The following is a 15,215-nucleotide window of genomic DNA, read 5'->3' on the forward strand; positions in this document are numbered from 1 at the left end:
GGACCTGAGTTAGCATCAGCAGAACTTTCTGGTGGAGCAAAAGGTTCACCTTCCTCTTGGCTGTATACTATTGGCCCCAACACCCCTTCCTGCCACCCCCGCCCTCACGTACCCAGCATATTCTCTGAGCATCATTAATTCTTCCTCTACACCACCTTACAGGGCTTCCTCCGAGTACCCCAGGCCACAGAGTAGAAGGCTGTCCAATGTTTCTCCGCAGGGTGATAGCAGCCGTGCTAGAAGATGGTTTTCCTCTGCAGAGTGGGCCAGTGAGGCCTCAGCTGTGGGAGACGTCCAAGGGGGCCTCATCCCTCCTTGGATGCTCTCTGGAGAACAGGCTTGGGTGTCACTGCATAGCCTAACCTCTGTTCCCACTGCACATGGGGAAGGGAGTGGATTAAGCCCTAGATGGACCTCCTCCTGCCATGAGTCAGCAGCTGTCACCATTGGCACCTCTCGTCCAGATTTGACTCCTGCTAGGTCTGACCGCTCCTTTTCCCTCTTGCTCCTCAGATGGAAGCGCTGTGTTCCGAGGCTGCTTCCGCAGACCCGATAACCTCTCCCTGGCCCTGCCTGTGACGGCCGCCATGCCGAACATGTCCGTGGACAAGTGTGTGGATCTCTGCACAGAGAAGGTGAGTGGCAGGTTTTGTTCACAGGGAGCTGGGTTGGGGGATGGTATGGAACAGCAGAAGGAACGGGACGCCTGGTTGGGGAAGTGACAGGATGGTTACTGATGATGAGCTGTGATGGGGGACAGGGAAGTGACTGTTGCCTGTGGATCCAGGAGGGATGGGGCCACAGGGCTTCCCTGCCTTCAAGGAAGCGTGTTCTCTGACAGCAGGGAAAGCTCCAGAAGGAAGGTGGCATTTGAACTAGACCTGGAAGATTGGCAGCTAAAGGCAAGGACAGTCCCACCTCAAGCCACTCTTGCAGCTGTGCAAGCAGAGGCAGGGCAGGGGCAATGCCCAGAGCTCAGGCCCTGGATAGCACTGTAGTCGGGTGATTCACAGAGCCCTCTCTGAGCCTCACATCCTTATCAGCTGACTGTCCACTAAGGGACCTTGCACACTTGGTGCGTCCTTCCACCCTAACCCCAGCAGAGCACCCAGCCGATCTGAGGAACCCCAGTGTTCCCTCAGGATGAGCCAGTCACGTGAGTGTCCAGCAGAGAACTGTCTCTTCTCTGCCATGGGAAGTTGGTGGGGCGTCTCACGTCTGAATTCTGTGAAGATTCAGTGAGAAGTCACCCCGTGCCAGGCCCCGGGCTCAGCGCTGGGCTGGCCTCCAGCCTCCAGGGTGCTGGCATTTAGGTCGGCACCTCCTGAGTGCTCAGACCTCAGCAGCTGCTTGCTGATATTATCCTCCATGCAGCCCCTTGCACCAGGCTCTTACGGTCTTTTTTCCTCCCAATCACCCTAAGCATGGAATAACTTTTTTAAAAATAAATTTTATTGGAAAGGCAGAGTTAGAGAGAGAGATCTTCCACTTTCTGGTTCCCTCTCCAAATGGCTGCAGTAGCTGGAACTGGGTTGGTCTGAAACCAGGACCACCTTCTAGGTCTTTCATATGGGTTCAGGGGCCCAAGCACTTGGGCCATTTTCCTCTGCTTCCCTGGACACAGTAGCAGGGAGCTGGGGTGGAAGTAGAGCAGGCTGGGACTTGAACTGGTGTCTAGATGGCAGTGCTGCAGGTAGAGGCTTAGGTTGCTGTACCATGGCGCTGCTGCCCCAACACACACAGATGGATATCTTTATCCCCATTCACAACTGGGGAAAGAGACTGAGGTGAAACTGCCCCCAGAGAGCGGCAGAGCTGGGCTTGACACCCAGGACTGATCTCCTTGGGGACCAAAGCAGAGACTGAACAGGCTGAATGGGCAGAACATGGAGCTGCTGGTGCCATGTGGGAGAGGCAGGTCAGGGGAGGCGTCATGTGTGCTATTACGTGTGCCATCAGGGACCTGCACGGTGGCCTAGTGCCTAAATCCTCACCTTCCATCTGCCGGGATCCCATATGGGCACCAGTTCATGTCCTGGCTGCTCCAGAAGATCTTTCTCTCTGTCTCTCCTTCTCTATGTAAATGTGACTTTCCAATAAAAATTTAAGAAAAAAAATTTTTAATGATGCCGTCAGTCATGGCTCATGTAGAGCCTCCAGCCAAGCACTGTCCCTCCCTGCTCTCTCCTCTGCCTCTGTCTCCTCCTCCTCCTCTCTCTTCCCCCTTCCTTCCTCTCGCTCCTCTCTCCAGCTAGGCATCATAAGTCATATTTAATTTCTGTTAGAAAGAAAGAAACTAAACCAATTGTGAAAGTCTCAGTGGATCCAGCCATATCCATAGGTGTGACCTTGATTTGTCACACAATTATCCCCACCACCGGGCAGAACTCTGCACTGTGGGTATGGTTTAGAAGCAAACTGGACGAGGACAGATCCTTGCTCCCAAAGCTTCAGGTCCACGCTACTCCTAGGTGAGTATTCCATAGAACAAATGAAGTCATCAGGAGCGGCTCTCTGAAGAAACCCTACACACGTGTGGGTATCAATCTCCTCGGCTTGAAAGAGCAGATTCAGACAGCTCTTCCCAAGCACAGACACTTTCTCTCCGTCAGACCATGGGGGCATTTACCGTGGAATACTGCAGGATGCTGAGAGAGCCATTCCTTTCTCAATTCTCTCTCAAGTCCTCCAGGAGACAGCTCCGTCTCCATGCTAAAGTGCCTTTAATGTCTCTATCCTCCACTAATCTCCCTTCTGCAGAGAAGGTGGAGCCAGCCTCAGGCTCAGCACCGTGACAGCTGAGAGTGCCCAGGTAGAATTTAATTAAAGTCTTTGCTCAGGAGCCAAGACCCCTGCAGCACCCCAAATCTGATGGTGCTTAGGTTCCTGATGTAAAGTGGTGTGTGGCATTTGTACCCAACCTGCACACGTTCCCCTATGTCTCACTCATAAAGTGTCTTCAGATACACTGAATTCCTGACTCAGTGTCCATGGTTGTCATGCTGTATGTTCAGGGGGTAACGACAAGCGAGTGAGTGAGCATCCATTCAATTTTTTAAAAATATTTTTATTGGAAAGTTAGATTTATAGAGGAGAAAGACAGAACTTCCATTCACTGGCTCACTCCCCAAATGGCTGCATTAGCTGGAGTTGAGCCGATCTGAAGCCAGGAGCCTTCTCCATATGTCACAGGTGCAGGGTCCCAAGGCTTTGGGCCATCCTTGACTGTTTTCCCAGGCCACAAGCAGAGAATCAGATGGGAAGCAGAGCCACTTGCAGGTTGAGGATTAGCCAGATGAGCAAATCATAAAAAAGTGTTTTTAATCTGCAGTTAATCGGATCCCTGTAGTCTTTAGTTCTTGCATTCACTATCTGGAAATGCAGCTCGTCCATCAGGAGCACCTGGGGTAGTGACATCACATTTCCTGTGCAATTCCAGTCTCATTGATCCTGGGGACATGCAGTGAGCCTGTGAAAGAGATACCCCTTCCCTTGTGGATAGCAGTTCGACTCACAACAGCTCGGATACAGAATCAACGTAGATGTCCATCCACTGATGAGTGGATAAAGAAAAATGTGTACATACAGGCAACAGAATATTATTCAGCTATTACAAAAAGCAGGGGGAGGATGAAATCCTGACGTTCACACACACAAAAAAATGGATGCAACTGGCAACCACTGGGTGAAATGAAAGGAGGGAAGGATAAATAGCACACGTTGTCCCTTGCTTGTCTGTTAGTGTTCAGAGTATTAAAACTGGGTGATCGCTTCTCGGCCTTTTGGCCAAGATCAAGTGTAGTATCTGTTCTTATCAGTTTAAAACTGGGTGGCTGACATCTCAGTTGGTATTAAATCATAAATACTGCTTCACTGAATCATAGCATATGATTGACGATATACTCTTAATCTAATGTAGAAAGAAAATGGAGCAGGGGGAATAGTGAGGCCCTTGAGGTACTAGCACAGTATTGTTCTTAATTTGGGTGTTGCTTGTGAATGTGCTCAGAGCACAGAATCTCACTCACCTATGTACATTTCTTGGTGCGTATACTGTATTTCCAACAAAATGTTCTTTAAAAATTAGGTATGAAGAAGTGAGTTGATAGTAGGGTTCTCAGGTGAAGTTTGAGGACCCCCCACTTTGGGCAGCACAGGGGAAGGGCAGAGAGCAACAGAGAGGGGACTGTTGCGATGCATGGAGCCCAGGGTGGTCCAGGGATGTGGTGATTTCATTTTTCTCCTGTTCGGTCCTCAGGAGTACCCACTGGCAGCCCTCGCGGGCACCGCCTGCCACTGTGGTTTCCCCACCACCCGATTCCCGCTGCACGAGAGAGAGGATGAGCAGCTGTGTGCGCACAAATGTAGCGCCGAGGAGTTTGAGAGCTGCGGGACTCCCAGTCACTTCATTGTGTACCAGACACAGGTGCAAGGTAAGCCCAGCCTCCACAGGAGGCCCCAGCAGCCCTCCTCCCAGTTCATTCCCTAAGGTCTACAGCACGAAGGGGGTGCCATGAGCTTGGAGGGCAGAGGGCGTGGCCTGGCTTAGAGGTCCCGGAGGGGCCCAGGGCAGGTTGGGTATCATCTCTGCCCCTGGCCAGTGAGTGCTGTTGCTGGCCCTTTGCCCAGGAAGGGATCAGTGAGACAGGCTAGAGAAAAAAGGCTCCAGCCTCCTGCTGGCTGCAGTACAGATCCTCCGTACGGTCCTAGGTCAACCAGTTCCCCTGTCCTGGGCCTCAGTTTCCAATCTGCAAAATGGAGTCTTGTATTATTGACCTCTAGCTTTCTGTGTCTTCCTATTTTGTCCTCTTGTATCTCGTGGGACTTCAGGCAAGATGATGGTCATGTGATGGTAATGATGGTGGTAGTTGATGATGATCTAATGGTGACGATGAGTATGACATGATGAAGATGGTGGTGACAGCGGTGATGATGATGATGGCCCTGGTGAGGATGGTGAGGACAGGGAAGCAGCGCTGGGGTTCCTCATTCTTCTTCGGGGCCAGCCTCAGGGTGGAGTCCTCTGTGTGTGTTTTCTCCCTGGATCCCCTCAGCTCTCTCAGGGGGCAGGACCAGTCAGCCTGCCTGCTGTAAAGGGAGAGACGTGGAGACCCAGAACTGCGAGGGACTGACCAGGAAGCACAGGGTCTGAAATCACCCGATGAAAACCTCTTGTGCTGAGCCGCACATCATGAAGGATGGAAGACACTTGGGAGGAGGTGGACACCGCCCCTTGCGGGAGCCCTCCGTCACAAGGAGGTCTCTAGGTTTACCATCTGTGGAAGAGATTTACAATTAGGCCTCTGATTCCAAGGTCCCTGCCAGGAACCCACAAGACAAAGAACATTCCCTACACAGCAGGCTGGTTTCTGGGACGTGAGGAGGAGGAGGAAGTTTGGCCCAAAGGTGTGCAGCCACTTGGGGAGTGAACCATTGGACGGAAGATCTTCCTCTCTGTCTCTCCTCCTCTCTGTATATCTGCCAATATCCAATAAAAATACTTGACTATACATTTCTTCATTTCCCCAACCTTGCTTTCTTTCTGATGCATTTCCAAGTAATAGCAAACATATCCCTCCCCAAATGGCCACAAAGGCCAGAGATGAGCTGATCTGATCTGAAGCCAGGAGATCTCCCCCAAGTCTCCCATGTGGGTGCAGGGTCCCAAGGCTTTGGGCCAGCCTCCACTGCCTTCCCAGGCCACAAGCAGGGAGCTGGATGGGAAGCGGAGCAGCCGGGACATGATCATCCCAGTGCCCATAGAGAATGCCATTTCTTATAGGTGGAACATTAGTCTGTTAAACACTGGGCTGACCCCAAGGTGCTTATCATTTTTTGAAGTAACATCTCCACGCGGTGACATGCACTCCTTGTAAATGTTCTCATTAATATCACCTGGGTACCTGAGAGCCTTGTCCAATTACAAAACATGATCCTGACTCTACAAAGAGCCCATATATAACCTTTCTCCCATTAAAAAAAAACACTCCCAGATGAAAGCCATGTTCTTTGGCTTATTTTGGTCTAAAATAGCCCTCCTCAGATTCAGCAGCTTAACCAAGAACACAATACAACACCAAGAACTACGGTAACCTGGCTCTTACTGTCTGTGGGTCCACACCAGCACTGGGTGTTCATTTATTTTAAAATACGTATTTATTTTTATTGGAAAAGCATATAAACACAGAAAAGGCGTTCACTGATTCACTCCCCAAGCGGCCACAACTGCCGAGCTGAGTTGATCCTAAGCCAGGAGCTTCTTCTGGGTCTCCCAGGCAGGTGCAGGGTCCCAAGGCTTTGGGCTATCCTCTACTGCTCTTCCTGGTCATAAACAGGGAGTTAGATGGGAAGTGGAGCAGCTACCGCAACACAAACTGAGGCCCACATGGGATCCCAGTGCTTGCAAGGTGAGGATTTAGCCACTAGGCTACCGCACCAGGCTCTCAATAGTCCTTTCTTTTTTTAAGATTTTCTTTTTATTACAAAGTCAGATATATAGAGAGGAGGAGAGACAGAGAGGAAGATCTTCCATCCGTTGATTCACTCCCCAAGCGGCCGCAATGGCTGGAGCTGAGCCAATCCAAAACCAGGAGCTCTTCCAGGTCTCCACATGGGTGCAGGGTCCCAAGGCTTTGGGCTGTCCTCGACTGCTTTCCCAGGCCCCAAGCAGGGAGCTGGATGGGAAGTGGAGCTGCCGGGATTAGAACCGGCACCCATATGGGATCCCGGGGCTTTCACGGCGAGGACTTTAGCCGCTAGGCCACACCGCTGGGCCCAATATTCATTCTTGAATTCAGCCTTCCTGACCCCCTCAGGTCATCATCACTACTCTATAGCCCCAGTTTACAGATCAGGAAACCGAGGCCCATTATTTCAAGGATAGCCGGCAAATAAGCCAAACTGGAACTTAATTTAGTACTTCAAACCTCTCCTTTGGAGGGCTGTGGTTAGAAAGCAATGAGGCACATCATGTGACTTCAATAAAGGACAGCGAACAGTACAGGGCAGACACAGGTAAAATCTTGGGAAGGAGTTACTGAAGAGTAATGGGTGGTCCCGGGAGGCAGCTGGGCTGGGCTTAGTGCTGGAAGGTCCCTGGGGACCTGAACAAGAGTTGTTTGCAGCCAGGGAGCAGCGAGGGGGAGCACGCAAGGGTTAAGGGACACATGGATGGGGAAAGGGAGCGGGTGATGCGGACAGTTCTGTTGGAAGTGATTGGAGGTCATGGGTGCTAGAAGGGAGATGTTGCACATCCTGGGGCTATCTGCATGTTTGCATGTCAGCGTGACTGAGCCAGCTGAGAGCGGATGTGGGAGGCAGGGGGCGGGGCAGATGGAGGAAGGTTTGAGACACATGGACAGGGGAGAGGAGAGGAGAGGGCAGGGGAGGAGGGAAGGTGTGCCTGCCTTCCTGGGAATGACAAGGGAGGACTGAGAACAGGTGCCCAGAGCGACAGGCAGGACTGAGACCTATTGCCCCGGATGTGGGCTCCTTCGCCAGAGCTACCTCTCCTGGAGGGACCAAAAGAGCCCACGGTGCCTTCCCAGCCCCACAGGGCTGCAGTGTGGGTGCTGGGGCTGTGCTTCCGTGAAACATGACGATAGTGTTACAGGAAGGTCCCTGAAATTCCAGTGACCCAAGAGTACCAGAATGACACTCACCAGCCCCAACCCATCTCACAGATGAGGAGACTGAGGGCTACAGGGAAACAACAACTACCCCTTCTGAGCACTGAATAGTATTAACGTTATATACGTTATTTAATCATTCAAAGAGCCCTCATCCTCCCACCCGAGGACCATTAAGTAAGCACTTGCTCATGCCATATCTCACAGGGGAGTTAGCAGAGCTCCGTACAGGCAGGATTTCTGACCCAGCAGCTCCCTGCACAGATCAGAGTCAGCTCTCTGAGGTTCACGTGACAGAATCGCCCAACTCCTCAGAACGTAGCCCTGGTGGGAAGCAACGTGTGACCAATGGCCTGAGTTACCGTTGTGGTAAGAGATGTGGAGGAGACGGGCAAAGTAATTACAGCCCAGCGAGGCAGGCCGAGGGGGAGGACAGAGTCGTTCCGCTGGCAGGGCGAAAGCGGACGGCAGGCAGGCAGGTGCCAGGTCAGCAAGGAGCAGAGTGTGGAGGGGGAAGTGAAGAGAGACCTGGTGGTGGCAGGGGAGGACGGATGGACAGGCCTGCGGCCGGCTAAGAGCCCTGGACTGGACCCTGTGTAGAGACACCTCCGAGAGTTTCAGTCTGGGAGGGGAGAATGTGAGGGACCCACTCTGCCTGGGGGGGAACAGGCTGGAGAGAAGGCCGCCTCTCCTACCTGACTCGCACCAAATCCCCACCGTGTGCTAAGTAAGCCACTATGCTTTGTCCTGTTCACACCTCAGCCAGATGTGGGCAGCCCACTTGGCACAGGGCAGGCCCACAGAAGCCTCCATCCTGGGTGCTGGGTGGCACAGCTAAGAAGGGGCAGGGCCGCAACTCAAGACACTAGCGGCTTTGGGAGAAGTAACACGTGCGCATCCCCCCTCCCCGCCGATGCTGCCACCCTGTGTGCCCCTCCCTCTGCAGACAATCGCTGCATGGACCGAAGGTTCCTCCCCGCCAAGTCCAAGCAGCTCATCGCGCTGGCCAGCTTCCCGGGCGCCGGCAACACGTGGGCTCGCCACCTCATCGAGCTGGCCACCGGCTTCTACACCGGCAGCTACTACTTCGATGGCTCCCTCTACAACAAAGGTGAGGAGATGGAGGAGGAAGTGGGGGCAAGAAGTCTGCGTGCGCCTGCCTCCACCTGCCCCTGCTGTGTGCCGTCAGCTGCCCTGGGCATGTGTACGGAGCCCTGCCGTGTGCGCGGTCCCTCCCTACAAACACGTCCCAAGTCCCAGGTCACCTGTGTCAGTTCGGTGACGGACATGGATGACCTCCATTTAGGTCACCACTTCCTTAAGCACCTGCTATGAGCTGGGCGCCTCACCAGGCATGACCATGGCCCGGTGCTGTCCACAGGTGCGCAGAAGCACAGCCACGCTGGGAACAGTTGGTGAGCGCCCGCCACTCACCAGTGGTCATCCAGCAGGTGTTCCCGCATGGTGACAGGGCATTGCTGTGTCCCAGAGGCAGTTCCAACGTGTGGTCTCTAGTGTGCATGTATGGAGCACCTGCCGTGTGCCAGGCGCTGGCGTGGGCTCAGATGGCCACTCGTGTTCTTGTCCTGCAGGAGGCCCCGAGAGCACTGCCAGGTGCTGTGTTCATATTTACCCTGCTCAGGAACACTGAGCAGTAGGATGGTCATGCCACCACCCGGATGCAGAAACGGCTTTGGCAGGAGAGGGAACTTGCCCAGAGTCCACCGTGTTGTTGTTTTGTTTTCAGTGGGTTGATTGGAAGTGACAGCCTGGTGTGTCTGAGCTTCATGGTTCCTGAGCCTTTGAAATGAACACCTGGGCACGGCTCTCCTTCCCTTCACTTGAATCCTTCTGACGGCCGCTGGGTCTCGCTGGGCTAGGACAGACCTCATCATCACCCTCTTCCCCCACGCAGTCTGGCCTCACGCTGCCCACTCACTCCCTGGGCTGCCTCAGCTGTCACTCGCCTGGGCCGCATTCATTCTCTCCACCCAACCCAGGCCTTGGCACCTGCTCTCCCACTCCCTGCCCTCCCCGCCCACCTCCCACTCCTCTGGCTCATCTCTCTTCCCTCACATCCTCCCTGGGGAGCCAGGATTTAAGCTGGGCTGCAGACCAAGGCCTGGCCTGTTCTGTTGCCTCCCTTCCCCTGGGACCGGTGCTGACCCTGCACTGCCTGTCCTCCCCTTGGCGATGGCACAGAAGCCTGGGCAGAGACTGGATACATCTTGAGACTGGTAGAAACTCTCCTCAATCTGTTGGCCAAAGAAAATCACATGGCCACGCCCCACTGCAGTGGGGATGCAGTGCAGAATGCAGGAACCAGCTACCCCATCACCCGTCCCTGGTAGGCCCCTCTTCCCGCACACTCCTCTTCTGTGGCCAGGCTTCTCCTTCAAATTTGCATTGTTCCTTAAAGACTCTGACTCTCAAAAAAATAGTGACGCCCCTGCCAGGTGGCGGGCAGGCTTTGTGTCTCTCCCTGCAGCACTGGGCCTGGTACAAGGAAGGTGTTGAGGAAAAGTATGAGTGAGCCAGCACAGGAATCCAGGGGCAGCTCACAGGGGGTGGGATGGTCTTCCTGCCTCCCACACCTGCCTGGCTAACCTGCTGTGCTCCCGCCGGGCAGGGTTTAAAGGCGAGCGGGACCACTGGCGCAGCGGGCGGACCATCTGCATCAAGACGCACGAGAGCGGCCAGAAGGAGATTGAGGCCTTCGACGCCGCCATCCTGCTTATCCGAAACCCCTACAAGGCCCTCATGGCCGAGTTCAACCGCAAGTATGGTGGCCACATCGGCTTTGCCGCCCATGCGCACTGGAGAGGCAAAGGTACCGCTGGGGCGGGGTGTGTGGGGTCGGGTTGGAGGGCGGATGTAGCCCTGGGGGGCTCGGAGGGCGGATGTAGCCCTGGGGGGCTCGGAGGGCGGATGTAGCCCTGGGGGGCCAGGACTGAGCGATTTCTCAGGGGAGAATCAGTCGTGCCTGCAGCACACCTTCTCATCAATGTCATCAGTTCAGGCCTGCCCGACCTGCTGTGCCCCCACGCCCCTCACTGGAAGGGGGCGGAGGGGAGCGGGGTCCCTCAGCTCATCTCTGCCTCACCTCTCCTCTCAGGGAAGAGGTGGAAGTTAGGAGAATGGTGACATTTATTTATTCCCAGAACGAAAAAAGCCCCTGAAGGATTTAGTTACAGAACTGTCAGAAGCAAACGTGGGGCAGAGCCGGGCTGCCACAGCTGTGGGTGCAAACGGCAGGAGCGTGTCGGGGAGAACAGATGGTGCGTCACAACACGGAGGTCCCAGGAGGCCAGTGAGCAACTGGTCCTCATGTGTGGCACCTCAGATCCCATCCCTGGGCTGCATCCTGGAGCATCACTGGGGTGGAGGCAGACAGGGCTGAGAACCACAGGTGTGGACACCCTGCTGGTGGGGAAGTGCTGAGCCCCCCCATCCCTGGAGGCTGGAGCCCCCGTGGTCATGCAGCACTGACCCTCTCACCTCAGGCTCAGTCACACAAGAGGGGAAGAGAGGCTGCCGCTGTCACGCCCTTTTCCAGGTGAGCAAGCTGCCAAGCTGAGGCCCCCCCCACCCGCAGCTAACAGAGCTGGGGTGCAAACCCACACCTCAGCCCCCAGGCTGTGCTCGTCCCTGGCCAGGCTACGCACCTTCCCCTCAGGCTCCTTTGGCTTAGTGTCAGATCATCCTTCTAGGCATTTTTAAAGATTTTTTTTCTTTTAGAAATTTATTTGGAAGAGGGAGAAAGAACTCTTTCCATCTGCTTATTTGCTCCCAAAATGGCCAGAGTGGCCACGGCTCCATCCCCGTCTCCCATGGAGCTGGCAGGACATCAGGTCCTTAGACCACCACCTGCTGATTTCCAGGTGCGTTACCAGAGAGCTGACAGGAAATAAAGTAGTCAGAACTTGAGGGGGCACTCTGATCTGAGATATGGGCATCGCAAGTGATGGGTTAACCCACTGAGCCACAATGCCTGCCCTCATCTCACGTCCACCCATCCCTTGATCAAGACTGCTGGAGAAGTGCAGCATTACAGGAGGAGTTGGAGCAGGTCGAGCCTGGAAGCTGCCGCAGGGGACACCCAGGGAAGGGCCGTGTGGCACACTTGTCTCGTCCCGGGGTCCCAGCAACCCCTCCAAGCCTGGCCCAAGTCTCCACGGGCCCCAGCTGCCAAGCACCTTCCCTGAGGAGCTGATTCCTGGGCTGCACCCAGGCAGTTTCTCTCGCCACTGGGGCCCCCAGGGACTTGAGTCAGCTGCCGCCTGCTTTCCAGCCTCTGGAGCAGCAGCAGCAGCAGCATCCCCTCCTGAGAGCTTGCTGGAGATGCAGATTCTTGGGCCCGCCGACACACACACACACACACACACACACACACACACACACCAATGCCTCCTGGTGCAGCAGCAGTTCTAGGCGTGAGGTTCAGCCTTCTGTCCTTGAGCAAGGACGGCCCAAGTGTAGCCTGTGAACCCACAGCAGTGACATACATGGTGGTTTTATTGTTGTATTGGGCTGATTTTTAAACTTGTTATTTGAGAGAGAGAATGACAGATAGATCCCACCTACTCATTCATTCCCAAAAAGTCCAGGGCTGGGCCAGGGCTGAAGCTAGAGGGAGTGGCAGCTCCATCCGGGTCCCCCAGTGACTTGGGTTGCCACTGCTGCTCCCCCGTGCCCCTAGGTGTGTGCTAGCAGGAAGCTAGAGTCCAGAGGTGGGCATTGAACCCTGGTACCCCAATGTGGGATACGGGTGGTGCACTTCCCAATTTGAGAATCTAGCAGAGCTAGGGGAAGTCATCCAGTTGTTGAGCATATCCACCCCCGCCCGAGCCCGGACCCCACTCCCAAATCCGGCAGAGTCCAGGCTCCCACGCCCTCCCCACTTTTGGTTCCATAACGTTAATTTTACAGTCTCCCTGGAGTGAGGCCAAAGCAAAATTTTATGTGCTGTGATTACACAAGGTGAATTCTCCTGGATCTGTTTAATGAAACGGATCCTGTGTTTAATGATTCTGTGGGGAATTAAGCACAGTCGAGCTATTAATCAGGGCCCCCTGTTCCTGCTGCCAATGACGAGACAGAGCAGTGGTGTAGGGCAGGCTCCCCCACAGCTGGGCACACCTGGTGGTGTTTCCGGCGGAACCGGCCCCATCAGCCCGGCTCCACGCTCAGCGCACCTCCCACCCAACAACTACTGGGAATCCGGAGCTAATCAGCGGCTTTTGTTGTTAACGTTTATTCTCCTCTCCAGCCTGGTGATTCAGGAGATCCGAGTCGGGAAGCTTTGCTAAAGGGACACAAGCTGGGCACACACCTGCTGCAGAAGCTGCCTGGGTCTCCATTGTGCTTTTAGGGAAGAAGCTGAGAGTGAAATAACGGGGCCTGTGGGGGTGTCCTGTGCGATACACAGATGATCCTAACTGGCATGTGTCAGGCACTTCCTGTGTCCCAGCTCCCACACCAGGATCTGGCGACCAAGATGTGTCTGAGCAGACTCGGTCCTCGCAGGGGACCTGGGAATCGGACTTCCCAGAGCTGGTGGGGTCAGGTGCTCTAGCCGAGGCTGCCGGACCCATGGCCAGGCTCAGCTGGGTGAAGGTTAGGATTATGCCTGGGCACACACTGTGCTTCATGCCTCTGAGCGTCCTGGCCCCTGTCTCTAAAACAGGTCTAGACTGTCCCTGCAGTGAGATTCTTCATGTGCGACACCCAGTGCAGCCTCTGACACCTAGCAGGTGCTCGGGCGGCATGCATCCCCAGGCCAGTGTCCTGTGGAGCTGTGCCATCCACACAGACACAGCTCATCCATACCCTACCCTTGTCCACGGGGAGGGCACCTGCCCTTCCCAGAGGGACCCCCAACCATCTCTATCACCTGGTCTGCTCCCTGGGCGGGGAGCAGCAGCCCTGAACCACCAGAGATACTGGAAGGTGCCTCAGGAGTGTGGAACCCTCTGAACTGGTGACACAGCTCTCCCCACACCCCCCAACCCTCACCCCAATCTTCTCTAATCGCTCAGCTACATCTGGCCTTAAAACCATTCAAACAGTATGGACCCAATTAGTCAGAGTCACCATAAATAATCTATGTTAAGAATGAAAAATGAGACCCTTGTCAGCAGCAGAAATATCTCCCAAGCAGCCGTGGGGTTCTGGGGAGCGGGGGCAGAGCAGTGTTCCCTACAGATCCCAATGTGCTCTGCCCGGGAAAGGAGCCCTTGATCACACTGCGATCTGGCAGCTGGGAATTTCAATTTTGCTCAACAGCCATTCCTGGAAACCCTGCCGAGCACCAGGCGGTGGCAGGAGCAGGCGCCAGGTTGCCAGTGCCAGGGAAAGCACAGGGCCTACACCCTGGCCTGGTCCAGAGAGTGCCGCCCTGCTGCCTCCTGGAGAGAGCGTAGGGCTCCACCACCCAGCAAGGGGCTCCAAGACTGGACTTGGCAGAGCAATTCCTGTTGTCCCCTCTGGAGGGCACTGGAGAGTGTAGCACACACCAGAAGCAGAGGGCCTGTGGCCCAGCACCTGCTTTGGAGGAACCAGCTGGGCTCCAGTTCTCTGGTCCCAAAGCCTTCCTCTGCAGCTTGTGGCTTCTGCCCAGGTCTCAGCAGCTGTGGGTGCTGGCTCCTCTGTCTGGGCGGCCCTTGTCAGGACGCCCCAAGGGAGTTCCCTCTAACTGTTCTTTCAAGTCAGTCCCAAAAGCATCCACCCAATTTCAACCGTGACCTGCCCTGTCCTCTCAGCATGGCAGTGTCACAAACAAAAGATGAAATAGGGTGTGATGCTCCAGTAAAAGCAAAGGCACGTGTGAGACCTGGAAGAGCTCCTGGCTTTGGATTGGCTCAGCTCTAGCCACTGTGGCCGCTTGGGGAGTGAATCATCAGACGGATCTTCCTCTCTGTCTCTCCTCCTCTCTGTGTATCCACCTTTCCAATAAAAATAAATAATTTTTTAAAAAGTGTACAGTGAAGGTGGGAAGGGAAGGGAATGAACCCTAGGGGGAGAGGGTAGAACAGCAACAGAGTGTAAGGCAAGGGAGATAGGAAGAGTAAGGGCAGAAGGTAGAAGGGTGGGAGGGTTGGAAGCGCAGCTGGAGATTGTATAACCGTAGATGCGAAGGTAGAAAGGGAAGGTAAGAAGCTATAGGAAGAGGCCCGGCGGCGTGGCCTAGCGGCTAAGGTCCTCGACCTTGAGTGCGCTGGGCTGCCGGTTCAGATCCCGGCAGCTCCACTTCCCATCCAGCTCCCTGCCTGAGGCCTGGGTAAACCTAGTTGAGGCCAAGTTGCAGTCACTTGGGAAGTGGATCATCCCTGTCTGTATTAAAAAAAAAAAAAAAATTAAAAAAATAGGGAAGGGGGGGGATAAGGGGGGGGTGTGTGTAAGGGCTAAGGGCAGGGTGTTGGGAGGAGGGTAGTGAAGATATTAGGAGGGTAGTGAAGATATTAGGGTGGAATGAAGGGGGAAAAGGAAGTTAGGAGGGTTAGAAGGAGGGGAGGTTTTAATGGGGCAAGTGAGGGAAGGAATGGGGTATGGGGAAGATTATGAAGGTTAGTGAGAGTAGGAGAGAAC

The 15,215-nt window shown here is 54.7% G+C and overlaps 2 protein-coding genes and 1 pseudogene across 2 annotated transcripts in view; 2 read left to right on the forward strand and 1 right to left on the reverse strand.

Annotated features, from left to right (window-relative positions):
* The window catches only part of CMKLR1 (chemerin chemokine-like receptor 1), a 718,021-nt gene that overhangs the window by 531,532 nt on the left and 171,274 nt on the right, over positions 1 to 15,215 (reverse strand). The window lies entirely within an intron of this gene.
* Positions 1 to 15,215, forward strand: part of WSCD2 (WSC domain containing 2) — a 36,175-nt gene that overhangs the window by 19,026 nt on the left and 1,934 nt on the right. Inside the window, exons 4-7 of the mRNA XM_004591905.2 lie at positions 514 to 635; positions 4,259 to 4,433; positions 8,575 to 8,739; positions 10,258 to 10,458. Of these exons, the coding sequence (XP_004591962.2) occupies positions 514 to 635; positions 4,259 to 4,433; positions 8,575 to 8,739; positions 10,258 to 10,458 (663 nt within the window). The remainder of the gene's footprint in view (positions 1 to 513; positions 636 to 4,258; positions 4,434 to 8,574; positions 8,740 to 10,257; positions 10,459 to 15,215) is intronic.
* Positions 3,767 to 3,883, forward strand: LOC118759884 (U2 spliceosomal RNA; annotated as a pseudogene).

Source organism: Ochotona princeps, chromosome 29, assembly GCF_030435755.1.
Source record: "Ochotona princeps isolate mOchPri1 chromosome 29, mOchPri1.hap1, whole genome shotgun sequence".
NCBI lineage: Eukaryota > Metazoa > Chordata > Mammalia > Lagomorpha > Ochotonidae > Ochotona > Ochotona princeps.